This window comes from Molothrus aeneus, chromosome 30, assembly GCF_037042795.1.
Source record: "Molothrus aeneus isolate 106 chromosome 30, BPBGC_Maene_1.0, whole genome shotgun sequence".
Classification (NCBI taxonomy): domain Eukaryota; kingdom Metazoa; phylum Chordata; class Aves; order Passeriformes; family Icteridae; genus Molothrus; species Molothrus aeneus.
In genome coordinates, this window is record NC_089675.1 from 1672728 (window position 1) to 1698522 (window position 25795).

General features: G+C 61.9%; 1 protein-coding gene across 2 annotated transcripts; it reads right to left on the bottom strand.

Annotated features, from left to right (window-relative positions):
- BAZ2A (bromodomain adjacent to zinc finger domain 2A) lies at positions 1 to 25705 on the bottom strand. Of its 2 annotated transcripts, XM_066567735.1 has the most exons (29): positions 25626 to 25705; positions 21226 to 21363; positions 19309 to 19905; positions 18825 to 18992; positions 17637 to 17822; positions 17113 to 17361; positions 16969 to 17029; positions 16153 to 16261; positions 15284 to 15385; positions 14989 to 15199; positions 14838 to 14899; positions 14697 to 14762; positions 14405 to 14596; positions 14059 to 14313; positions 12720 to 12934; positions 12552 to 12626; positions 11777 to 11939; positions 10830 to 10889; positions 10618 to 10753; positions 9945 to 10519; positions 9025 to 9250; positions 8794 to 8949; positions 7478 to 7641; positions 5756 to 6045; positions 4786 to 4918; positions 4565 to 4711; positions 3321 to 3568; positions 1675 to 1818; positions 1 to 475 (listed from the first exon to the last, which is right to left on the bottom strand). In XM_066567735.1, the coding sequence occupies exons 2-29, from the start codon at positions 21359 to 21361 to the stop codon at positions 307 to 309; spliced, it is 5295 nt and encodes a 1764-aa protein (XP_066423832.1). In that variant the 5' UTR covers positions 21362 to 21363; positions 25626 to 25705; the 3' UTR covers positions 1 to 306. The 2 variants fall into 2 exon arrangements, with proteins under 2 accessions (XP_066423832.1, XP_066423831.1); XM_066567734.1 differs by lacking the exon at positions 25626 to 25705 and adding an exon at positions 24568 to 24649 and having other exon boundaries at positions 14697 to 14899.
- Between the last annotated feature and the right edge of the window lie 90 nt (positions 25706 to 25795).

Here is a 25795-nt window from a genome sequence, read left to right on the forward strand (position 1 = left end):
CTTTTGTGGTGCTGGGAGAAAAAAAAACAAACAAAAAAAACCAAAAAAAAAAAGAAGGGAATGGGGTAGGGGAAAATAGGACAGGATTTTGGGGACCAAGCAGCATGAAGGGGCCTCATAGTGAGGGGGTGTGTGGGTTTAGAAGGTGGGAAGCCCATTCACGCTGCTGGGAGGTTTTTTAGGGGAAAAAAAAAAAAAAAACAACCCCCAAAATGTGGGATCAGCAGGCAGCGAGAGCAGCTCCAGTGGAGGCAGTTCGTGGTTGGGGGCTTGGGGGAGACCCCCCCCCCCCCCGGGTTCCCCCCTTTAGGGGTTGGGAGGGTTTTTTCCCTGATAAAATTCCTCCCACCGGCTCTGGAAGAACCGGCGCATGGCGTGGCCAGCCCGGCCCACGGCCGAGTCGTCCTCGTTGAAGGTCTGGCAGTTGTCGAACACCAAAAGGGCGTCGGCTGCAAACTCGGCTGAGCTCGAGTACCTGAGGGATGGCACGGGGTGGGTGGGTGGGTGGGTGGGACACCCAAGGGACCCCCCCAAAACTGTCAGCATCGAAGGAAGCCCGAGCCCGTGAGGGGAATTGATCCTCACACATCCCTGGGAGAGACCCAATCAAGTCCTCTAAGGAACCTCAAACCTCATTTCCATTCCCAGGAGGGGATGGGAGCCCCAGGAGAGACCCCCAAAACCCAGGAGAGACCCCCCCATCCTTGGGAGGGACCCCCCTGAGCACCAAAGGAGCCCCATCCCAAGAGGGGAACTGATCCCCCCCCCATCAACCCCATTTCCATTGCCAGGAGGGGATGGGATCCCCAGGAAAGTCCCCCCATAGCTCAGGAGAGACCCCCCAGCCCAGGAGAGACCCTCATCTCCAGGAGAGACCCCCATCCTCGGGGGTGGACCCCCAAACCCACAAGGTTCATCCCTTTGAGGGACATCCAACCCCTGGAAGCCCTGGATGGACCCCCAGCCCTGGAGGAACCCCCAAAGCCACAAAGGTCATCCCTTTGAGGGACACCAGTGGGCTGGGAGGGACATCCAGCCCCTGAGCAGGACCCTGCCAACCCTGGAGGAACCCCCAAACCCACGAGGGTCGCCCCCCTCCTTGGAGGGACACCACTGGAGGAACCCCCAAAGCCACAACGGTCATCCCTCTGAGGGACACCACTGGCCTGGGAAGGACATCCAACCCCTGGGACAGACCCTGCCCGCCCTGAATGGACCCCCCACCACCTTCAGGAGGACCCTCCAGCGCCCCGAGAAGCCCCCAGCCCCCTGAGGAGCCCCCGCCCCAGCTCACCCTCCCCACAGCAGCCGGGCGCTCATGGTGCCCAAGTCCATGGGTTTCTTGAGGATCCACCTGGCTCCTCCAGCCCCAGGAGGATCCCCCACCTTCAGAAGGATCCCCCCAGCCTCAGGAGGACCCTCCCAGCCCCATGAGGAGCCCCCAGCCCCCTGAGGAGCCCCTGCCCCAGCTCACCCTCCCCGCAGCAGCCGGGCGCGCATGGTGCCCATGGACTTGGGCTTCTTGAGGATCCACCTGGGTCCTCCAGCCCCATGAGGACCCCCCCAGCCCCATGAGGATCCCCCAGCCCCATGAGGACCCCCCCAGCCTCAGGAGGACCCTCCCAGCCCCATGAGGAGCCCCCAGCCCCCCGAGGAGCCCCCGCTCCAGCTCACCCTCCCCGCAGCAGCCGGGCGCGCATGGTGCCGAAGTCCATGGGCTTCTTGATGATCCTGCGGTAGCCGGGGACCAGCCGGGGGTTGACGGGCTCCAGGAAGGGCCAGGCGTCCTCGTGAGACTCCATCTCCATCAGGATGATCCTGGGAAAGGGCGGGGAGGATGTCACAGACAGATTTTATCCAAAATCCTTCCCTTAGTGTGGGGATTTTTCTTCGCTCGGGGTCACCAGTTGTGGTGGTGGTCATTGAAGAGATGAGAGTCTGACTCCATGTTTCAGAAGGCTGATTTATTATTTTATTATGTATATCATATTAAAATTTATTATTTTATGATTATTTTGATATTAAAATTTATTATACATATGATATTAAAAGAAAATGAGATATTAAAACTATACTAAAAGAGTAGAAGAAACGAGAAAGAAGAGATGAGAATCTGGACTCCATGTTTCAAGATTATTTTTTATCATAAAAAGAATAAATTTTAACATCATATATATCATAAAAGAATAGATTTTAATATCATATATATCATAAAATAATAAATCAGCCTTCTGAGACATGGAGTCAAGATTCTCTTCTATTCTTCTAGTATCATTTTAATATATCATTTTCTTTTAATATCATATACATAATAAAAGAATAAATTTTAATATAATAATCCTTTTAGTGTAGTTTTAATGTATCATTTTCTTTTAATATAATATATATAAGAAAATAATAAATTTGAATATGATATATATAATAAAATAACTTTTAATATAATATAGATTATATATAAAACAATAATTTCGAATATGATATATAATTAAATAGTAACTTAATATAATATATATTATATATAAAATAATAAATTTCAAGATCATATATAATAAAATAATAAATTTTAATATATATCATAAAATAATAAATTTTAGTATCATATATATTATATATAAAATAATAAATTTCAATATCATATATAATAAAATAATAAATTTTAGTATCATAGATATTTTATATAAAATAATAAATTTCAAGATCATATATATCACAAAATAATAAATCAGCCTTCTGAAACATGGGAGTCAGGACTCTCATCTCTTCCCTCGCCCTGGGTGCCAGGGGGGACACTGGGGGGTCCCTGACCCATCACAGCCCCCTCCCCACATTTCCCCCGGCCCCACTCACTCACACAAGGTCCCTGACCCATCACAGCCCCCTCCCCACGTTTCCCCCGGCCCCATCACTCGCAGAAGGTCCCTGACCCTCCACAGCCCCCTCCCCATTTCCCCCGGCCCCACTCACTCGCAGAAGGTCCCTGACCCACCACAGCCCCCTCCCCACATTTCTCCCAGCCCCACTCACTCGCAGAAGGTCCCTGGCCCTCCACAGCCCCCTCCCCACATTTCCCTGGCCCCACTCACTCGCAGAAGGTCCCTGGCCCTCCACAGCCCCCTCCCCACATTTCCCTGGCCCCACTCACTCACACAAGGTCCCTGACCCACCACAGCCCCCTCCCCACATTTCCCCCGGCCCCACTCACTCACACAAGGTCCCTGACCCACCACAGCCCCCTCCCCACATTTCCCCCGGCCCCACTCACTCACACAAGGTCCCTGACCCACCACAGCCCCCTCCCCATTTCCCCCGGCCCCACTCACTCGCAGAAGGTCAGGTCGCTGGGCTGGCCCCGCAGGGCCCCGCTCCTCCTGCGGGCCGGGCTCGGAGCCTCCCCGGGGGGACACCGTGGGGACACCGGGGGCAGCCCCCGCCGGTGCCTCGGGGCCGGGCGGCGCCGCCGCGGGCTCGGCTCCTCCTCCTCCTCTTCCCCGGGGCTCCCCCCGAGCCCCCGGCCCCGTTTCCGTTTCTTGCCTCGCCGGGGTGAGATGGGGTCCCGGTACTGCCCGGCCTGTGGGGGGGGGGGAAATGGGGGTCACCTTCTGTCCCCTGTGCTCCATTTCACACTGCCTGAGGCTTGAGGTGACCCTCAGGGTCCTTCCCAGGGTCCCTCAGAGGCCATCGGGCTCTCCTGGAGGTCAGGACAGCCTGAGGGAGGGTCTCTCCTAGGGCTGGGGGTCTCTCAGACACCACCAGGGTCGACCCTAGGGGTGGGGGTCTCTCATGAGGGTCTCTCCTGGGGACCAAATCCTCACCCCAGAGGGGTGGGGTCACCAGTGCTGGGATGGGGATCCCTCCTGCTGACATGGGGGTCTCTCCCAGAGGTAAGAGGGTCCCATTAGGGTCTTTTCTAGGAAAGGGAACCCCAACTCCCAGGGGCATGTGGGTGCCTCAGAGACCATTGGGGTCTCTCCCAAGAATGGGGCTCTCATGGGGATGGGGGTCCCATTCCCCTGGAGATGGGGGTCCCATGGGGGATCCCTCTTGAGAACCAGAGTTTCTCCCCTCACCAGAACCTCCCCCGGGGATGGGGGGCCCTGGCATTCCTCCTGCTGATATCAGGGTCCCTCCCAGAGATATGAGGGTCCCATTAGGGTCTTTTCTAGGAAAGGGGACCCCCAGGGGCATGAGGGTCCCTCAGAGACCATTGGGGTCTCTCCCAAGAATGGAGGATGAGTCTCTCATGGGGGATCCCTCTTGAGAACCAGAGTTTCTCCCGTCACCAGAACCTCTCCTGGGGATAGGGGGCCCAGCAGGGCTTGGGACCCCTCCTGCTGACATGGGGGTCTCTCCCAGAGATATGAGGGACCCCCAGGGTCATGGGGGACCCTCAGAGATCATCGGGGTCTCTCCCAAGAATGGAGGATGAGGCTTTCATGGGGGATCCCTCTTGGGAACCCGATTTTCTCCCCTCACCAGAACCTCTCCTGGGGACAGGGTGCCCAGCAGGGTCTGGGATCCCTCCTGGACCAGCCCGGTGGGGTTTGAGGGCTGCCCCCCGACCTACCCTGGCCACGCAGACGGAGCAGAACCAGTCGCCCTCGGGCACCTCTGTCATGCGGGGCCGGTGGCAGTAGAGGTGGCAGCCGCGGTCGCAGCCGTCGCACAGCAGCAGGTGCTCGTCATCATCCCCTCTCCGACAAACCAGGCAGGTCTGGGGGGACACGGGGGGGGGGCTCAGAGCTGCTTTGGACCCTCCCTTTGTCCCCTCCCAGGGCGGGGTCTCACCACTCTGTTGACGGATTTCTCCCAGGCGATGGATTTCTCCAGCTGGAGGAGGCACAGGGACACCTGGGCGGCGCTGCGGCAGCGCTCCAGCGTCTGCCGCCACGTCCGCACCCGCGGCGTGATCTCGTACGAGCTGCGGGGACAGCGGGGGGCTCAGCCCAGCACGGGGGTCCTGCCCTGGGGCCCAGGCGCCCGGCTGGGTCATGGGGAACCCCCCAGAGCCCAAAAAGGATCCCAACAAAGAGGAGTCTTGGTCGCTGCTCAGCCCCAAGCAGGACCACGATGAACCCTGTGAGAGCCCCGTCCCCAAGGGAGACCCCGGTCCCCAGGGGAGATCCCCGTCCCTCTGAGAGAGCTCATCCTTCAGAGAGAGACCCCATCCTCAGGAAGAGATCCCTCTGAGAGACCCCATCCCTCTGAGAGACCCCATCCCCAGGAAGAGACCCCATTCTTCAGAGAGACCCCATCCTTCAGAGAGACCCCATCCCCAAGAAGGAATCCCATCCTTGGGAGACCCCCACCCCCAGGACAAACCCTGCTGACCCCCACATTCCCAGGAGGGCAGGAATGACCCCTTCTCAAGAATTCCCAGGGAAATGACCCCTTCTCACCAATTCCCAGGGAATGACCCTTTCTCAACAATTCCCATAAAATGACCCTTTCTCAGCAATTTCCAGGGAATGATCCTTTCTCAACTATTCCCAAGGAATGACCCCTCCTCAGCAATTCCCAGGGAATGACCCCTTCTCAGGAATGACCCCTTCTCAGCAATTTTCAGGGAATGACCCATTTGGGAATGAACCCTTCTCAGGACTTCCCAGGGAACGACCCCTTCTCAGGAACTCCAGGGGGAACGACCCCTTCGGGAATGACCCCTTCCCAGCAATTCCCACAAAATGACCCCTTCCCAGCAATTCCCAGGCAATGACCCTTTCCCAACCCATGCCAGGGGGCCGCCTGGTGCGCTCACATCTCGGTGCTGCCCGAGCCCAGCTCCTCGGGGTTGCTCAGCACGGCTTTCTCCACCACCACCTCGTGCAGCGGCCACAGCGGCTCCTTGAGGTAGCGGCGCTCCAGGTTCTGCTCCAGCGCCGCCAGCCGCAGCACGGCCAGGTCCAGGGGGTTGGTGAGCTCCCGGCGCAGGGGCAGCGCCTCCCGCCGGAGGCTGCTGCGCACCGTGATGTCCTCCAGGGGCTCCACTTTGTGCTCGCAGTACCTCAGGTCAGCCCTCGTCGAGTCCGGGCTCGGACACGTCCAGCCCTGTGGTGGAGAGGAGAGAGGTCAGTGGTGGTCGCTTGGTGGTGGTCAGCAAGAGTGGGAGCGGTTTGGAGGGGGTGGGAGGGTTGGGATGGATGGATGGAGGTGAGAGATCTCTGAAGTGAGGTGGTGGAATTTGGGGTTCATTGCAAAGGGCCGAGTGCAGGGACCCTGCTGGGAGCTGCCAGGCACAGCTGGAGCAGGACTGAGAGGAGAGAGGGGTAGAGAGGATGAGAGAGAGGATGAGAGGATAAGAGAGAGAGAGTAAAAGAGAGGATAAGAGAGAGAGGTTCCCATTACAATAAAATAAATCTTTTTCTGGTTGTGGAATTTGGGGTTTATTGCAAAGGGCCAAGTGCAGGGACCCTGCTGGGAGCTGCCAGGCACAGCTGGAGCAGGCACAGGGAATGGCCCCTGCTCAGCAATCATGAGTGTGAGCAGGTGTGCCCAAAAGAGAGGGGTAGAGAGGATGAGAGGATAAGAGAATAAGAGGGTAAGAGAGTGAGGTTCCTGTTACAATACAATAAATCTTCTTCTGGTCGTGCAATTTGGGGTTCATTGCAAAGGGCCGAGTGCAGGGAGCTGCTGGGAGCTGCCAGGCACAGCTGGAGCAGGACTGAGAGGAGAGAGGGGTAAAGAGAGAGAAGGCAAGAGCGTGGTAAAGAGATGAGAGAGTGAGGAAGAGTAAAGAGAGAGTAAAAGAGGACGAGGTTCCCGTTACAACACAATAAATCTTCTTCTGTGCTGAATATTCTAATTCTCACTCACCAATCTAGTCCAAGATACAAATCCTACAGCATTTGCACACAGTCTGTAAGAATCATTACATTACCACACTGGGTTACATTTTAAACCCTACAAACTCCTCTTTGGGCCCCTTCTGCCAAGCCAGCAGGGTCTGCTCTGCCCCTTGGAGCTGCCTGCAAGCAGAGGGTGTTGTTCCATCAAAAGGGGATCACCTTCAGCCGGCCACACCATTGCTTTCCAGTTGTTCAGTAACTGAGGGATCTCAAAGCTTGCTTTCATTTCAATCTCTCTTATAGTTTCCATATTCTCAAAATCAATCATATTTATAAGGCTTTCCTGTTTCATCTCCCCCAACACTCCACCTGTCTGTGTGTCTGTCCGTCCTGGCTCACCTAAACTTGCTTTCACTTCAATCTCGCTTAAAATTTCCATAATCTCAAAAATCTTATGCCAGACAATCATATTTATAAAGCTTTCCTGTTTCATCTTCCCCAACACTCCACCTATCTGTCTGTGTGTCTGTCTGTGTGTCTGTCCATCCTGGCTCACCTAAACTTGCTTTCACTTCAATCTCGCTTATAGTTTCCATAATCTCAAAAATCCTTTGCCAGACAATCCTATTTATGAGGCTTTCCTGTTTCACCTCCCCCAACAAGCCAGAGCTGGGGTGATCCTGGCTGGCACCCACCCGGATCTGCAGGTCGGCCATGAGGACGCGCTGCTCCAGCTCCTCCACCCACTGCAGCACGCCCAGGTCGGTCTCGTAGGCTCTGTCCAGCACTGACCACTGAGCCAGGGCCTCCCGAGACACCGCGGTGGTGGCCGGGTCCGGGCGAGGGTGGAAGATGGGGTCTGGAGAGGAGAGAATGGGATTAGGGATGGGGGAAAGGCAGGAGAGACACATCCCTGGACATGATGGGGTCTGGAGAGGAGAAAAGGGGATCAAGGATGGGGGACAGGCAGCAGAGCCACATCCCAGAACACAAAGGAAAGATGGGGTCTGGAGAGGAGAAAATGGGTGAGGGTCATGATGGGGTCTGGAGAGGAGAAAATGGGTCAGGGATGGGGGAAAGGCAGCAGAGCCCCATCCCAGAACACAAGGGGAAGATGGGGTCTGTGGAGGAGAAAATGGGGTTAGGAAGGGGGGGACAGGCAGCAGAATCCTGTCCTGGGAGACAGTGGGGTCTGGAGAGCAGAAAAGGGGGTCAGGGAGGAGAGACACAACCTGGGATATGATGGGGTCTGGAGAGGAGAAAATGGGGTCAAAAATGGGGGACAGGCAGCAGAGCCCCATGCTGGGACACAGGGGGAAGATGGGATCTGGAAAGGAGAAAATGGGTGAGGGTCATGATGGGGTCTGGAGAGGAGAAAATGGGGTCAGGGAGAGGGGAAAGGAAGCAGAACCCCATCCTAGGACAGAGGGGGAAGATGGAGTCTGGAGAGGAGAGAAGGGGATCAAGGAGGAAAACCAAAAGCTGGGATATGATGGGGTCTGGAGAGCAGAAAGGGGGTCAGGGAGGGGAGACACAACCTGGGACATGATGGGGTCTGGAGAGGAGAAAAGGGGGGTCAGGAATGGGGGACAGGCAGCAGAGCCACATCCTGGGACATGATGGGGTCTGGAGAGGAGAAAATGGGTCAGGAAGGAGAGACACATCCTGGGACAGAGGGAAAAAGACACAACCTGGGACATGATGGGGTCTGGAGAGGAGAAAAGGGGGGTCAGGGAGAGGGGAAAGGCAGCAGAGCCACATCCCAGAACACAAAGGAAAGATGGGGTCTGGAGAGGAGAAAAGGGGAGGTCACAGAGGGGGCACGGGGAGCAGTCCCCAGGGCTGGAGTGGAAGGTGAGGTCTGCAGGGATAAAGGGTGGGCTCAGGGAGCAATCCCCTGCCCTGGGGATTTGGGCAGAAAATGAAATCTGGGGGCTCCCAGGGGGACAGGCAAGAGCCCCCCACCCAGCTGGGGCTCTGGGGGCAGGGGCTGGGCTCTGGGCAGACTCACCAGTGGTGCTCCTGAGGCAAACCTCACGCAGGAACTCCTTGTGCTTGGTCAGGTGCTTGTGCAGGGCTTTCTCCCGGATGCCACGTGGGTGCAGCGCCCGTGCCACAGCCTCCAGCTCCTCGGGGTCCCTCAGCCACCACCAGCCGCTCTGCATCTCTGCAAGGCCAATGCCACAGCTCAGCACCGTGCCAGGGGCTGCACCGGGGGGGTCCCGGGGGTCCCGGCTCTCACCGGTGGGCACCGGCTGCTCCGTCAGCTGCGTCAGGTATTTCTGCTCCATCTGCTTGAAGAATTTGGTGGGGGGTCTCCCTCGGCGTTTGGGCTGCCCTGGCACGTCCTGGAGCTTTTCCAGGCCGCCCTGGCTGCGGGGGCAGGCGCCGTGGGCCCTGGGGCCGGCGTGCACCGGCGTGGAAGCGAGCAGGGGAGCTGTGGGGTCGTCTGAGGGGAGGCCGTTCAGCTGGAGGGAGAGAGGGAATGTCACAGAAAACAGACAGGAAATTATAAAATATTCTGCTTTGGAGGGAGACACACAAGGATTGTAACAGCTGGATCCTCAGCACCTGAATTCTGCACCCCCTCCCCCCAATCCTGAAGCCCCTTAATCCCACAGCCCCCTAATCCTACAAACCCCAATTCTTCAATCCCCCAACCCTGCAGCCCCTCAATCCCACAGCCTCCCAACCCTGCAGCCCCTTAATCCCACAGCCCCCTAATCCTACAAACCCCAATTCTTCAGCCCCCCAACCCTGCAGCCTCTCAATTCCACAGCCCCCTAATCCTACAAACCTCAATTTTTCAGGCCCTCAATCCCACAGCCCCCTTATCCTACAAACGCCAATTCTTCAGCCCCTCAACCCTGCAGCCCCTCCAAACCCTGCAGCCCCTCAATTCCACAACCCCCTAATCCTACAAGCCCCAATTTTTCAGCCCCCCAACCCCACAGCCACCCCAAACCCTGCAGCCCCTCCACCCCTGGAGCTGTTTCCCTTCTCCCCAGCCCGTCAAGGCCAGCAGGACTGAGCCCCCTGTGCCACCAGGTCACACAGGGGGTCCCACCCCACACCCTGCAGCCACTCAGGGAGAATCCCCCTGCCCATCCAACCCCTCAGGTCGGGGTGCAGGTGCTGGGTGCAGCCCCCCCACCCCTGTACCTGCCGTGCTGAGCCCTTGGGGGGCTCCCCCCTGCTCTGGCTGCGGGGGGCTGCGGGGGCTCGTGGCGAGGGCTCGGCCGAGGAGGTAGCGAGGGGGGCTCGGTCGTCACAAGGCGTGCGGGGCAGCAGGTTAAACCAGGGCCCTCTCTTTGCCACAACCTCTGGGGCTCTCTCCTCTTCCTCCTCCTCCTCTTCCTCCTCCATGGGGTCCGAGGGGGCCTCGGGGAGCCCCGTGTCCCCTTTGCCAGGGCTGCTGGCCGGGGTGAGAACCGAGTCCTTGAGCAGGGACGACTGGGTCTGGCTCAGCCAGGACAGGAACGCCGACTGGCTGAGGTCGTGCTGGCTCTGCCCCAGGGGCTCTGGCTCCTCCAGGACGCCGTTGATGGGCACGGGGCAGGGCTGGCAGTGCTGGGCCAGCTCCTCTTTGCTTTTCCGGGGCCTCCCACGGGCACGGGAGGCCGGGGTCGGGCAGCTCGTCCGGCTGGCGACGGGCACGGCGGCCGGTTCCTCCTTCACCGGCGACACCAGCGGGGACATCTTCTCCTCAGGAGGCTCCTGAGCCACCGCCTCAGCTGCTGTGACAGCAGGAGGACGAGCAGGTGAGATGTGGGTTCCTCTCCCAGCTTTTACATTTGTTTTTCATCCCCTCCAAAAAAGCTCCTTCCCCACTCACCCTCGGCGCCCTCCACGAAGATTCCGCCCAGGTGGGGCAGGACCCAGTAGCGCCTCCGGAAGCGGTCCTGGCCCAGGGAGGCTGCACGCAGGGTCTGGGAGGAATGGAGCAGCTTCTTGCGGAAGAACATCTGCCTCTGAGGAGAGCAGGGGGCGGTGAGGGGGCTGCAGCCCCCCAGCAGGGCTGAGCTCCAGCCCTCCACACCAGCTCACCTTGGCCAGCTTCTCGATCTGCCGCTCCAGCTCCGGCACGCTGGATGCAGACGTGTCCATCTGGGGAAAGTGTCTCAGTTACCCCGGCTCCTTCCCCAGGTGTGGCAACCACCTCTCCTTTCCCCCTCCCTTGCCCCTGCTGAGTGCTGCCTGCCAATCTTGGCATTCCAGAAGGGCCTCAGAGTGATTGGCAAAGTTCAAAAGACGCCTCTCAGCCCTGGGGGACTGAGACTGAGTCCTGAGACCTCCTCTCCTGTACCTGGTTGGTGGCTCCCTGCCCCTTCCCTGCCCCTCTCCCTGGGGTTAAAAGAAGCAGCAACCACGGGCTCAGGGAGTTCTGTTGGAGCTGGTGCTGCATTCAGAGGCCAGAATAAAGCTCTGGATCCAAACCCTCCAGCAGAACCGACTCCTTTTCTTCACCATCACCTTAAAGCTTCTCCACCAGAGGTAAACCTGAGCTCCTGCAAGCCTGGACTTGTCCCAAGCACCCAGCTGCAATATCCAGCCAGCCAAAGGTGTCTCTGGGGTGAAACCACCACAGCTGCTGCCTTTGGTCAAGCAGCAAGGGCCAGACGAGCCCAGGCACGTCCCATTTGGCAATATTGGTATTTAATTCCAATATATTGGCACCCAATGTGAGGCAGCTCCATCCTGGGGATGAATCAGTCAGGGAAGAGACCCCTGAGGTGGCACCCTCACTTTTGCTGTGATATCCAGCCAGCCAAAGGTGTCTGTGAGGTGAAACCACCACAGCTCCCGCCCTTGGTCAAGCAGCAAGGGCTGGGCAAACCCAGGCACGTCCCATTTGGCTCTATTGGGATTTAATTTCAATATTTTAGCGCCCAACGTCGGGCAGCTCCATCCTGGGGCTGGATTAGTCAGTGAAGAGACCCCTGAGGTGGCACCCTCACTTTTGCCCCCCCACAACAGAGCCTGGAGCACCCCACCTCCTCCTCCCTGCGGGATCTCCTCCCCCGGGTCTCCTCCTCCTCCTCCATCTCCAGCCCCACGTCCTCGGTCAGGCGGGAGCTGCGCCGGCGCCGCCCGTCCTCCAGCCCCGTGATCTCCGACTCAGGACGGCCCGTCTTCTTGGCCAGGGCGACCTTCAGCCTGTCAGGACACAGGTGGAGGTGTTGGCTACCTGTCCCCCCCCAATTTTTTAAGATTTTCTAAGCCTTCTGATGTTTACATTCTTGTAGCAAACTTTGTCACGCAGAAAATTATAAAATATTCTGCTTTGGAGGGGACCCACAAAGATTATCATACCTGGTTCTCACAGCCCCCTAATCCTACAAACCCCAATTTTTCAGCCCCCCAACCCTGCAGCCCCTCAATCCCACAGCCCCCTAATCCTACAAACCCCAATTCTTCAGCCCCCCAACCCTGCAGCCCCTCAATCCCACAGCCGGATTCTCACACACTTTCTGTAAATAACTTATTGGTTCGCATTCTTTCATGGAAGACGAGAAATTTGATGGACTGTTGGTTTGTCCAGCGTCACAGGAGAGGTGGCACTTTCACCCTCCAATCCACTGTCACTTTTGGAAAACTATAAATGTTGGAGTCAGAAAATAAACTTCCCTTTTTCTTCACCTTGAGAGCAGCGGTGCGTGCGCTCGTGTGCTTTTGTGTCCTAGTGACATCCCCCTGCCCACCCTGAGGCACCTCATCACTCAGAGGGGATGATGCTGAGGCTGAAAGCAAAGGCCCCTCCCCACCCACCTGCGCAGCCGCCCCTCAATGATCCACTTGTTCTTCCTGTAGTTGGCCATGCTCTCCAAGGTCTTGTCGATCTCACTGCACAACAAGAGACGGGGATGGCTCCAGCGAGCAGGATCCACTCCAGCACCCCAAACCAGAGGATCTCCCTGCCCTCCCAACCAGCCCCACCTGATGATGAGGGCGCTGCTGTTGAGCTCGTTGATGAGGAAGACCAGGATGGAGGCTTTGAGCTCGGGGGGCAGCGCCTGGAAGGGTTTGGTGCGCAGCCCCTCGCACAGATCCGCGCCCGCCCCGTGCGCCGTCAGGAAGCAGCGCAGCACCTCCGACACCGTGTCCCTGTTCAGGCTGATCTCCGACACTTTCTCCCCCAGGATCTTCAGGGACTGCCCAGAGCAAAGGGAGAGGTTTGGGGAGTCTCCTCCTTGCCCCCACGGGGGTTTGTCAGGAGGGGGTTACTGCCCACAGGTGCTCCTGGCACAGGGATGGATGGGGGGGGACACCCCAAAAGATGCTTGGGGGTGAGGAGGGGGATGGCCACAGGTAAGAAAAGGGAGAGCCCTTTTCTTGCTCAGGACAAAGAATACTAAATTTTAATCCCGAATTTAGGATTCTTTGTCCTGAGTTTTGCAGGCACTGACAGCCCCAGCCAGGGGAAGGTGGTGAAAAAGGGAGAAAGAGAGAAAAAAGGAAAGGGGAGGGAAGGAAAGTGAAAGTGAAAGCAGAGATAAAAATAAAAAGTGGTGGGAAGAAAAGGGAAGGAAAAGAAAGGACAAAGGGGTGAAAAGAAAAGGAAAATGGGGGGAAGAAGAGAAGGGGAAAAGAAAGGTGAAAGTGGGAAAAGGATTGAAAAAAGAAAAGGGAGGGAAAGGAAAGGGGGGGAAAGAAAAGGAAAGTGGGAGGGAGGAAGAGGAGGGAAGAAAATGGGTGGGGAAAATGAAAGTGAAAAGAAGAGGGAGAAAGGAAAGGGGAAGGGAAAAAATAAGGGAAGGGGGAAAAATAAGGGAAGGGGGAAAAGGGGTAAAAGGGAAAGGAAGGACTTGTCTGACTTTGGTGGGTCTCACCTAACACCTGGCGGGGAAGGGGGTCTCCCCTAACAGGGGGGTTTCACCTGGCAGGGCAGGGGGTCTCACCTGGCAGGGCAGGGGGTCTCACATAACAGGGGGGTTTCACCTGGCAGGGAAGGGGGTCCCACCTAACAGGGGGGTCTCACCTGGCAGGGCAGGGGGTCTCACCTGGCAGGAAAGGGGGTCTCACCTGGCAGGGCAGGGGGTCTCACCTGGCAGGAAAGGGGGTCTCACCTGGCAGGGCAGGGGGTCTCACCTGGCAGGGCAGGGGGGTCTCACATAACAAGGGGGTCTCACCTAACAGGGGGGTCTCACCTGGCAGGGCAGGGGGTCTCACCTGGCAGGGCAGGGGGTCTCATCTGGCAGGGGAGGGGGTCTCACCTAACAAGGGGGTCTCACCTGGCAGGGCAGGGGGTCTCACCTGGCAGGGCAGGGGGTCTCACCTGGCAGTAGGGCGGCAGCCCCGGGTCGCAGAGCGCCGCCTGCAGCAGCCTCACCAGCAGGTCCTGCAGCTGCCCCGCGCCGGGGGCCGCCCCCAGCAGCCCCTCCTGCAGCGCTCCCAGCGTGGGCACGTCCCGTGCTGGCTCCAGCCCCAGCACCTTCCCATAGCTCTGCAGGAACTCCACCACCGTCAGGCAGTCGGAGAAGGCACGGCTGGGCAGGACCAGCCCCGGGATGCGGGAGAAGGCTGGAAGGGGCTGTGGATCAGGGAGAAGAAAGGGAAGGGGGGGTCAGAACCAGCTGGTGGCTCCCTGGGGTGACATTTCTGAGCCCCCCAGCACAGCCCACCTGGTGATCCCCCAGGCACATGTCCTCGGTGGGTTTCTTCATCTCCTCCAGGATGAGCTGCTGCCGCCGCCGCTCCTCCAGGCGCCGCTGGGCCAGCAGCCCCTTGTCTGCCTTCCGAGCTCCCTTGGCCTTCTTCTCCTTGGGCCTGGCCTTGTCCTTGCCCTTCTCTGGCTTCCCCTTCTTCTCCTTGACCTGAGTCAGAGCCCGGATGTGTGTGGGGGGGAAAAAAAAAAGGTAAGGGGGAAAATCTATTTTTTCATTTTTTATCTCCTCCCTTTGCCCACAGGCTCACCTTGGATTTCTTCTTGGCCTCCTTGGTCCTGGGAGCTTTGGCCTCCTGCTTCTGCTTGTTCTTGGCCTGAAGGGAGGACAAGACCCGCTCAGGGACCCCCTGCACCAGGGAAAACCCCCCCCCCAATCCCCATACCCGCACCTTCCGCCTCATTTTCTTCTTGATCTTGCTCATTTTCAGCTTGTCCTCCTCGCTGAGCACCTCTGGAAGGGGGCACAAAGTGGACATGAACCATGATCCCACCAGGCTGTGTGTGAAGAGCTTCCCACAGGGGATGGGAAGGGGGGGTTACCTTGTGCTTCCAGCCTCTTCAGCAGCCGCGCGTCCGTCTTGCTGAGCAAATCCACCATCCTGACCTTGGGCGGGCGGCCCCTGCCCCGTTTGGTGGCCGGGGGCTCCTTGGCTTTCACCTTCTCGGCGTTGCGGGGCCGGCCGCGCTTGCCCGTGATGGCCTGGATGCGCCCGGGGATCTCCTCGGGGCTCAGCTTCACCCACTGCACGCCCTGTGGGGCGCAAACCGGGGTCACCCGTGGGCACAGCGAGGAGTTGGGGGGCACGGGGGGGGGCTGAGCAGCCCCCAGACCCACCTCTGGCGTGTCTCTCTCCTCGTAGAAGTCTCCCACGGGCATGCGGGGGCTGAAGCTGAAGTGCTCGCGCCGCACGTCCTGCACCATGTTCCTGCTCAGGTACTGGGGACAGGGAGGAGGAGGAGGAGGAGGAAGGTTGTGAGGAAGCTCAGTCTTCCAGGTTCACCACAGCCTCCATCAGCTGCAATCCCGGGTTTTTGGGGGGGGTTGTAGCGGGTCAGAACCGCCTCCCTCCCCACAACTTCCCCCAAAACGTCCCAAATATTCAAAATACCTCAAATATTCCCAAAAGTCCCAAAACAGCCCAAATACCCCAAATATTCTAAATGTCCCAAATACCTCAATGACCCCAAATGTCCCAAATAACCCAAACACCCCAAAATATTCCAAATACCTCAAATATTCTCAAATGTCCCCAAATACCCCAAATATTCTCAAATATTCTAAATTTCTCAAATACCTCAAATGCCCCAAAATATCCCAAATACCCAAAATATCCCAAATGTCCCCAAATACCCCAAATGTCCTAAATACCCCAAATATTTTAAATTTCCTAAACACCCCAAATATTTTAAATTTCCCAAATCCCCCAAAAGTCCCAAAATAGCCCAAATACCCCAAATATTCTAAATGTCCCAAATACCCCAAAATATTCCAAATACCCAAAATATCCCAAATACCCCAAAATATTCCAAATACCCAAAATAGCCCAAATACCCCAAATGTCCCCAAATACCCCAAATGTCCAAAATATCCCAATTACCCCAAGTATTCTAAACGTCCCAAATGCCCCAAAACATTCCAAATACCCAAAATACCCCAAAATACCCCAAATATTCTCAAATATTTGGTGTCCCCAGGGGTGGTACCTTGATGACCTCCGGGAATTGCTTCATCCTCTTCCCGCAGGGGCCGTAGTACCAGGTCTCACCCTGCCAGCGATGGTTCCCCTTCTTGATCCGGACCTCCCGCCTCCACCTGGGCACGGCAGCGTCAGCCCGGGGCCGTGGGGCAGCATGAGGAGGGGACAGGACGAGGGGACAGCACCAGGGACAGGATGGGGAGGGGACAGCGTCGGGGACAGAGCGGTGGGAGGAGTTGGGGATGGGGACAGGATGGGAAAGGGATGGAGAGAGGGGGAGGATGGGAAAGGGGTGGGGACAGGAGCAGGATGGGGACACGATGGGGACAGGACAGGGATAGTTTCAGGAGCAGGATGGTGAGAAGGGGACGGTAGTTTTAGGGGCAGGATGAGGAGGGGATGAGGACACGATGGGGACAGGATGGGGAAAATTTCAGGAGCAGGATGGTGGGAATGGGACGGTAGTTTTGGTAGTTTTTGAGGCAGGATGGGGAGGGGACGGTGGGAGGGGACACCAGAGCTGTGGGGCAGAACGGCTGGAGGGGGACAGGAACAGGACAGGAGGAAGGGAAAAGGGTCGGGGGCAGAACGGCCGGAGGGGGACAGGAACAGGACAGAGGGAATGGGAAAAGGGTCGGGGGCAGGACAGACGGAGGGGGACAGGAACAGGACAGAGGGAATGGGAAAAGGGCCGGGGGCAGAACGGCCGGAGGGGGACAGGAACAGGACAGGGGAATGGGAAAAGGGCCGGGGGCAGGACAGACGGAGGGGGACAGGAACAGGACAGGGGAATGGGAAAAGGGCCGGGGGCCATCCCACGTACCCGTGCTGCAGCGGGAAGCGCACCTCCTCCTGCGTGGCGATGCGCCGCCGAGGGACATCACCTGCGGGGAGGGGACAGAGGGGACGATGGGCTGGCGGCCGGGGGGCACCGGGGGGCTCAGCCCAGGCTGGGGGGCGGCCACACCTGCCCCCGAGGCACTCAGCAGGGCCGGCTCCTCGCTCTCTCCCTCTCCCGGCGCGGCCGAAGTCTCCGGGCAGCTGTCGGCAGCCTCCTCCTCCTCCTCCTCTTCTTCCTCCTCCTCCTCCTCCTCCTCCTCCTCCTCCTCTTCAGCAGACGGGGCCGGAGAGTCCGGCTCCAGCGGAGGGTCGAGCTCCAGGGACCCCGAGTCCCGCAGCCCCGCGTGGTCGCCGCTCTTCAGCTCGCCGTTGTCGCCTGAGGAGCCAAGGTCAGGAACGTCACCGGACACGTCACCGGGGCCGCGCGTCCCCTCCCTCCCTGCGCTGCCCGGGGGCCTCGCCGGTGCCACGGAGACCCTCACGGCGCATCCCTGGTGGGGGAACGAGACCGGTGGGGTGACCCCCGTGGGGCTCACGGCGCATCCCTGGTGGGGGAACGAGGCCGGTGGGGTGACCCCCGTGGGGCTCACGGCGCATCCCTGGTGGGGAACGAGACCCCCGTCCCCTCCCGGTGTGGGGGGCGGCACGTACCGGGCAGGGCGGGCGGCGAGCCGGGGGCATCGAGCAGCGGGGCGGGCTCGGGGCTGGCGGGCAGCAGGCTGAAGGGGCCGGCGTGGAGTGGGGGGCTGGCGGCCAGGTCGGGGGGCTCCTCCAAGGAGGACTTGTCGCTCACCAGCTGCGAGTCGTCCATCGCGTACAAGTCGCCGGTGCCGGGGTCTGAGGAGGGGGGCGAGCACCAGGGTTGGGGGCGCACGGAGCAACATCTCCGCTCAAGGGGGAATAGGGTGCGTGTGGAGGGGATGAAAAGGCTCCGGCAGCAGAGGGGTTAAAAGGGGTTTGGGTACCCCTCTCTTCTCCTCCCCCCCGCCCCCCCCCAGCTCCGCCTCCTCCTCCTCCTCCTCCTCTGGGAAGCGGAGGAGCCCAAAATGGCCGTGGCGATGCTCAGCAGCGCGGAAGTTCAGGCGCTGAGTAACCGCCTCGTCACGGAGCTGGGAAGGACGGGAAGGAAGGCAGGGAAGGAAAAGCCGGCAGCGAGCCGGGGACGCGGGCCCGCCCCTGCCTCGGGAGAGCGCCACGGCCACCACGGCATCCCCACGGCCACCACGGCATCCCCACGGCATCCCCACGGCCACCACGGCATCCCCACAGCCACCGCCGCATCCCCACGGCCACCACGGCATCCCCACGGCCACCACGGCATCCCCACGGCCACCGACCCATCCCCACGGCCATCGCAGCATCCCCATGGCCACCATGGCATCCCCACGGCCACTGCAGCATCTCCACGGCCACCACGGCATCCCCACGGCCACCACCCCATCCCCATGGCCACTGCAGCATCCCCACGGCCACCACCCCATCCCCACAACAACCACCCCATCCCCACAGCCACCACGGCATCCCCACGGCCACTGCAGCATCCCTACGGCCACCATGGCATCCCCACGGCCACCCACCCATCCCCACGGCCACCACCACATCCCCACAGGCACTGCAGCATCCCCACGGCCACCAACTCATCCCCATGGCCACCACCCCATCCCCACGGCCACCACGGCATCCCCACGGCCACCGACCCATCCCCGTGGCCACCAACCCATCCCCACGGTCACCAACCCATCCCCATGGCCACCACCCCATCCCCACACGGGGATGGAGAGCAGCTGGCTCTGCTTCCTGCACAGGGAATGGTTGTGCCCCCCTCGGCATCCCCCCTACCTCTGGCCAGGGACTCGAAGGGCTCCAGGGGGTCCTCGCTGAGGATGTGGGTGTCCTCCAGCCGCGGGGCGATGGGTGATGCCTCCCCCAGGCACCTGCTGGCCCCCTCCGGCCCCAGTGACCCCGTGCCAGTGGCTGTGGCCCCATTGTAGCTGCAGATCTTCAGGTCTGAAGGGAGCAATCGACCAAAAACAGACCCTGAGATGTGATGGGCACAGAGCTGGGGGGATCCCCACTGCTGGTCCCCGTGCTGGGACACCCAGCCCTCCATGGCATGGGGTGGTGACACCCAGCCTGGTTTTATGAGATCCCAATGCCTACTCCAAGCTGTGAGTGGCCAAACCCCATCCAGGACACTGGGCAGGGGAGCCAGAGCAGTTGGGATTCCCCAAGGAACAATGCCCAACTCCACCAGGATCCATCACCCACCTGCCAGGGCCCCAGCGCCGCATCCCAGAGCTCTGCCAGCCCTCAGGGCTCCTACCTGGCTGTGCCTCCTCCAGCTCCTGGCTGCCCACCAGCCCACCCCCGTTCTCCGTGATGGTGCTGCTGGTGGTGTTGGTGGTGCTGCTGGGCATCTCTTTGGCTGCACCCTCAGCGTCTCCCTGGCTGGGCTCTGGCTCGTTTGGAGCCAGCGGGAAGGGCTGCGTGTCCGAGCTCAGCACGGCTGAGGGCTGACCCGTGGTGTAGAATCCCTCGGGCCCGTTCTGCATCAACTCAAAGCTCTGCTCGTGGAAGGAGTCGTAGAGCTCCTGCGAGTCGAAGCTCAGCCCCATGGGCCCCGCGGTGCCGTTGCCCCACAGCTCCTGCCCGGTTGCCCGCAGGTTGGTGCCGTGCCCCGGCGAGGCCGGCCGGGACGCCCCGGCCACGCCGTTGAGGGGGAATTGTCCGAGGTTGGGAGGGCCTCCCCCGTCCTTGAGGCCGCCACCACCGGCGGGTGTGTAGGGTGAGTAGTCCCACAGGCAGTCGTAGGTGCGGAGGGGTTGGGCCCCGGCGGGAGCAGAGCCGGGTGAGAAGGTCCCTGAAGTACCGGGGTGGGATACAGTAGAGAAGCCATTGACATTCATGCCCCCGTTCAGACCTGAGGGAGGGAGCAGAGGGAGGTCAGCACCTCTCCAGTGGGGTTGAGGAGGGATCAATGGCCAGGCAAGGGCAGCACTGCTGGTGTCCCCCCTCCCCAGGGCTGGAGAGAAGCAGGGAGGGAGGGAAAGGGCGGGAGTTGCACGATCCCCGTTTGCCAAACCAGCTCTGCCACAGCACTGAGGTGAGCACTGTGGGGTCTCTCCAGTGGGGTTGAGGATGGATCAATGGCCAGGCAGGGCAGCTGTGAAAGCCCTGCTCATGTGTCCCCCCCTCCCCATCCTCCCTGGAGAGAAGCAGGGAGGGAGGGAAGGGGGGAGCTGCACAGTCCCCGTTTGCCAAACCGGCTGTGCCAGCACCAGGCTGAGCACTGTGGGGACTCTCCAGTGGGTTTGAGGATGGATCAATGGCCAGGCAGGGCAGCTGCCAAAGCCCTGCTCATGTGTCCCCCCCTCCCCATGGCTGGAGAGGAGCAGGGAGGGAAGGGGGGGGAGCTGCACGGTCCCCAGATCCCCGTTTGCCAAACCGAGCGCCGCAGGACGCCGGGGATTAGCCGAGCTTGGCAGGGCTGTGCGGGATCAGCTGAGCGGCCAAATCCACGCACGGCCCCGGGGCTGGCACGGCCGCTTTTCTAGGCCAAGGCGGCGGCAGGGACGCACAGACCCCGGCCCTGGCCCCCCGTGCTGGAGCTGCTGCTGGCCATGGCTCCTCCATCCCTCTGTCCCTGCAGCTCCACCATCCCTGAGTCCCCTCTGGCCCCATGGCCACCCCATCCCCCTGTCCCTGCAGCCATCCCATCCCTGCAGCCCTCCCATCCCTTGTGGCCCCACGGCCACCCCATCCCTGTGTCCCCTTCATCCCTCTGTCCTTGCAGCCCCTGTATCCCTGAGTCCCCTCCAGCCCTCTGTCCCATCCCTGAGTCCCCTCTGGCCCCACGGCCACCCCATCCCTCTGTCCCTGCAGCCATCCCATTCCTCTGTCCCCTCCATCCCTCTGTCCCTACAGCTCCTCAATCCCTTTGGCCCCACAGCCACCCCATCCCTGCAGCCCCTCCATCCCTGTGTCCCCTCTGTCCCTGCAGCTCTCCCATCCCTCTGGCCCCACAGCCACCCCATCCCTGTGTCCCCTCTAGCCCCAAAGCCCTCCCATCCCTCTGTCCCTGTGTCCCCTCTGGCCCCACAGCCCTTCCATCCCTGCAGCCCCTCTATCCCTGTGTCCCCTCTGGCCATCCCATCCCTGTGTCCACTCTGTCCCTGCATCCCCTCCATCCCCGTGTCCCCTCTGCCCCCACAGCCACCCCTGTCCCCGTGGGGTCACTCACTTTTCCCTTGCTGGGGGAAGCTGAGCGGGGAGCTGTGGGCGAAGGGGGAGTCCCCTGAGGCAGGCGTGGGTTTCGGTCCTGAGGCAGCGGGTGCAGAGGAAAGGCCAGTGAAGTTCAAATGGTTGTTTGTTTCCATTTCTGCACGGGGGACAAGATGGGGTCAGTCACTGGTGTGGACTGGGGTGGCCATTGTGGTGACCCACCCACCACTGACCCTCTCCCTGTGGTCCCCAGCCTGGGGAGGGTGAGGAGTGACACTGAAGCCCCCCCAGGACTGAGATGCCACCTGGCCCAGGCCCAGCCACCCCAGCTGGAGGAGCTGGCACCTGCTCGAGCACAGCCTGTCACCCCAGGGACAGCCATCACCAAGGTGTCACCTCTGTGTGCCACCATCCCGTGGCCGCTCCTGGGCTCCCAGCCAAGGACCACAGAGACCCCCCCAAAGCAGCTCTGTGACCCCAACAGGAGCCAGCACAGCCAATGCTCCAGGCACAGCAATGACCCTGTGGTGACAAACTGTCCCTGCTGTACCCCCCAAGGTGGAGGGGACCCCACACCCCATTCTCCAGGCACAGCTCCAGGGTTTGAGGCTGGGCTGTTGGGAGCTGAAAGCCCAGTGCTGGCTCGGGCAGGAGCCTGGTGAATTCATCCCCCAGGAACCCCAAACACTCCCTCAAACCTGAGGCCTGTGGCCCAGGAGGGATCCTGGTGACCTTCATCCCCCAGGAACCTCAAACCCAAAGCCACAAGGAGGGATTCTGGTGACCTTCATTCCCCCAAGAACCCCCCAAATGTTCCCCCAAACCTGAGGCCACAAGGAGGGATCCTGGTGACTTTAATCCCCCAGGAACCCCAAACACTCCCTCAAACCTGAGGCCTGTGGCCCAGGTGGGATCCTGGTGAATCCATCCCCCAAGAACCCCAAATGCTCCCTCAAACCCAAGGCCTGTGGCCCAGGAAGGATCCTGGTGACCTTCATCCCCCAGGAACCTCAAACCCGAGGCCAGAAGGAGGGATCCTGGTGAATTCATCCCCCAGGAACCTCAAACCTGAGGCCTGTGGCCCAGGAGGGATCCTGGTGAATTCATCCCCCAGGAACCCCAAACACTCCCTCAAACCTGAGGCCACAAGGAGAGATCCTGGTGGGTCCATCCCCCAGGACCCCCAAATGCTCCCTCAAACCTGAGGCCTGTGGCCCAGGAGGGATCCTGGTGAATTCATCCCCCAGGACCCCCAAATCTGAGGCCACAGGGAGGGATCCTGGTGGGTCCATCCCCCAGGAACCCCAAATGCTCCCTCAAACGCAAGGCCTGTGGCCCAGGAGGGGTCCTGGTGACCTTCCTCCCCCAGGAACCCCAAACACTCCCTCAAACCCACAAGGAGGGATTCTGGTGGCTCCACCTCGGGATGGGCCACGAGGGAACTGAGGGCGCTGATGCCCTGCAGGCCCAGCAGATGAGGAGGGAGCCCCCAGTGCTGGTGGGGACCCACAGGGACACCCTAGGGAGCTGCCACCACCGGCTGTGCCACTCTTGCCACCGGCCAAGGCGGCGCCGACCTCTCCGGAAGGGCCAAGGCCGCCGCGCTCGGCACTTCAGCAGCGATGGTGGCACAGCCCGTGTCGAAACCCGGATTTCATCACACCCTCAGCTGGTGCCCTGGCAGGGGCCGCAGGGGCCACCAAAGCCTGGCCAGGGCCACCGGGTGATTCATCCACCGGAGGAACCCGTATGGGCGGTGACGCAGCCGCCGCCGCCGCCACACAACTCCCGGCCGAACCGGGATGGACCCGGGGCCGCCTCCCCTGAGGCCTGAACCGGCCTCTGGCCTGAGCCAGCTGGAACCCCGGGCGTGGGGACACCGTGGGGACACCGGGGCTGGATAAGGAAAAGCCTTTCCGGTCCCACCCCGTGTGTGATGTGCCGGCCAGGAAGGCGCTGCCGGCTCTGGAGGTCAGAGCAGGCCGAGGGTTGTGCCAGGGCCACCAAGGGTTGTGCCAGGGCCACCGAGGGATGTGCCAGGGCCACCGGGGCAGGTGGAGGCTGCAGGTGGCACACGGAGGTGGACTGGGATGGTTTGGGAACGTGGGGAAGGGGCTGGGGGAAAATGAAAGCAAAGTGGGAATGTCAGCCTTGCTCCAGGGTGCCAGGCCTGGCAGAGGGCAGAGCCGGCCTTGGCACTGCTGGGAGCCCGGCCAGCGCCAGGACACCGCCATCCATGGCCATCCGTGGCCATCCACGGCCACCCAAGGCCACCCAAGGCCACCTGTCACCTCCCACCCTCACCGGGGCTCCCGTGGCCCCGCTCCCCCCGCCCTGAGTAGGGAGCTGAAACTGGGCCACGGCGAGAAACCGGAGCTGGGCACGGTGAGGAGGGCGAGGGGCAGGAGAGCCTCGGATGGCGGCACCGAGGGGAGCGATGGTGGGTGACAAGGTGGCACCGAGCTGACCCCGCCACACCGGGCACGGCCGACGTGGCAGCGCCGCCCGCCCGGGGTCAAACCCGGTGGCAGCGGCACCACCGGGCCCTGGGATCCCCGCGGGGACACCGGGGCTGTCCCCGGGAGCTGAGCTGGGGAGGGGGGGGAACAGAGCTCCAGGCTGGGGGGGATCTGTCGGTGCCGTGGAGCCGGTGCCGTTCCCCGGTGCCTCCCCGGTTGTGCGGCCCCGGTGGTGGCACCGGGAGGCCCCGGGAGCGTGACGCGACCTGATTAAAAAGGACGTTTCAAAAACAACGAGACGCAACAACCGGCTGCCATTTCCCGGCCACTTCCTGCGGGCACGGACACACCGGGGGGACACGGGACCGGTCCCCCCGCGGTCCCGCAGAGCGGCGGGGACCCCCCGGTCCCTGCGGCAAGGACACCCTCAGACCCCTCGCCGGGTCTCCGGGGATGCGGGGCTCGGTGTCCGCTGCAGGAGGGTCCCGGTCCCGGTGGGGCGGGGGGGACACGACCGGGCGGTACCTGAGGGGAGGGGGCTCCCCCCGAGCTCCGGGACGGGGCTGCGGGGGAACCGCACCGGGCACCGGGCACGGGGCTGGGGCTCCCCGCGGGTCTGGGCCCGTGGCCGGTGCACAGGGAGGGGAGCAGGGGAGTCACCGGGAGCCGGTAACGGAGGAGAAGGAGGGGGGGTCACGCCATGGAACCGGGATGCGCGGGGGGAAGCGAGGGGAGAGCACGGCGTCTCACCGAGGTCAGGAAAGGGGAGCGGGGTGCCGCCGCCGCCGCCGGGCCCAAACCGCCTCAACCGACCCTCCCACCCCCTCGCTGCCTTCACCCGGGGCCGTTAACGGCCCGTTACCACCCGGGCCCCCCCGTTCTCCTCCGCCGCGACCCCGCACCTGGCAGGCGGCGGCGCGGGCCCGGCTCAGGCGGCGCGGGGCGGGGAGCGGCTCGGCATGGCGCGGCCCCTCCGCCGCACCGGGCCGGGCCCCTCCGCTCCGATCCGCTCCGGTACCGGGAGCCGGGCCGCGGAGAGCCGAACCTGCGGCCGCGGCAGGAAGCGCCTCGCGCCGCCGGGCGGTCCCGGGACCGCCCCCGTCCCGTCCCGTCCTCCTCCTCCCCCCCCCACCCCCCCCCCTCCCCGTCCCCTCCGCCTCCCCCCCCCCCCCGCACGTCACGGCGGCCGCAGTGGCGTCACCGGGAGCGGCGCCGCCGTGGCGTCACCGGGGGCGGGCGCGCGCCCACGTGGGAGGGGGATCCCCGCCCCCGGCGGGGTCAGGGCGGGGGGAATCCCCACGCGGGGACGCCCCCCCACCCCCCTAGCCCTGGCTCCGGGACCCCCGGCTCCCCCCGGGGCTCCCCCACCCCGTACCGGCACCTCCCGGGAACGTCTCCCCCGTTCCCCCCCCGCGTTCTCCCGTTCGTTCCCCCCCTCGCTCCCCGCAGCCCCAGCGCGACCCCCGGGAACGGCGGAGCACCGGGGACCGGGACCTCTCAGGGCACCGGTGCTGCCCGGTTCGGCCGCGGGGACACCGGCCCCCCCCAGCTCCCCCCGGCCCCCGGGATCCCCGGTGACGTCACGCGGCACCGGCCGGGCCGCGCTGCGCAGGGCCCGGGGGCGACACCGGCTCCGGGGGCGGCGGGGGGAGAACGGGGTCCCGGTGCGGGGGGGGCTGTCCCGGTACGGCCGCAATGGAAGGCGGAGGGGGGGGGGGGGGGGGGTGTCCCTTCCCGGTGCGGGGCAGCGGAGCCCGGTGCGGGGGTTCCCCGCCTGGACGAGGCTCCCGGGGGCTTGGGGAGGTCCCGGTACAGAACCGGGGGTCCCGGTGCAGCTGGGCCGGTCTCAGGGGGTCCCGGTACAGATGCGGGGGTCCCTCTACAGCCATCCCAGCCCCGTAGGAGGTCCCGGTAGGTGCCGGTATCCCCGTTCGCGGGTCCCGTCCTGCGCGCTGCGTACCTGGGGGGGCGGCGGGGGCGGCCCGCAGCAGCCCCGGTGCCCGCCCGGCCCGGTGCGCTGCGGTGCCGGTGCCGGTGGCGGAGCCGGGCGGGGCGCAGGTGCTCCCGGCCCCGCGTGATGTCAGCGACCGCCACCGCCCCCTCCGCCACTGGGGCCGCGCCGCCATTTAA

Bases quoted from the DNA above. Each gene is read 5' to 3' on its own strand.
- BAZ2A (XM_066567734.1), bottom strand. From the start codon at position 21,361: ATGGAAACAAACAACCATTTGAACTTCACTGGCCTTTCCTCTGCACCC. The intron at 18,993-19,308 runs GTAGGAGCCCTG...TGCTCCCTTCAG, and splicing joins GCTGGAGGAGGCACAGCCAG to ACCTGAAGATCTGCAGCTAC. The intron at 17,030-17,112 runs GTGTGGCCGCCC...CCCTCCCCGCAG, and splicing joins GCTGAGTGCCTCGGGGGCAG to GTGATGTCCCTCGGCGGCGC.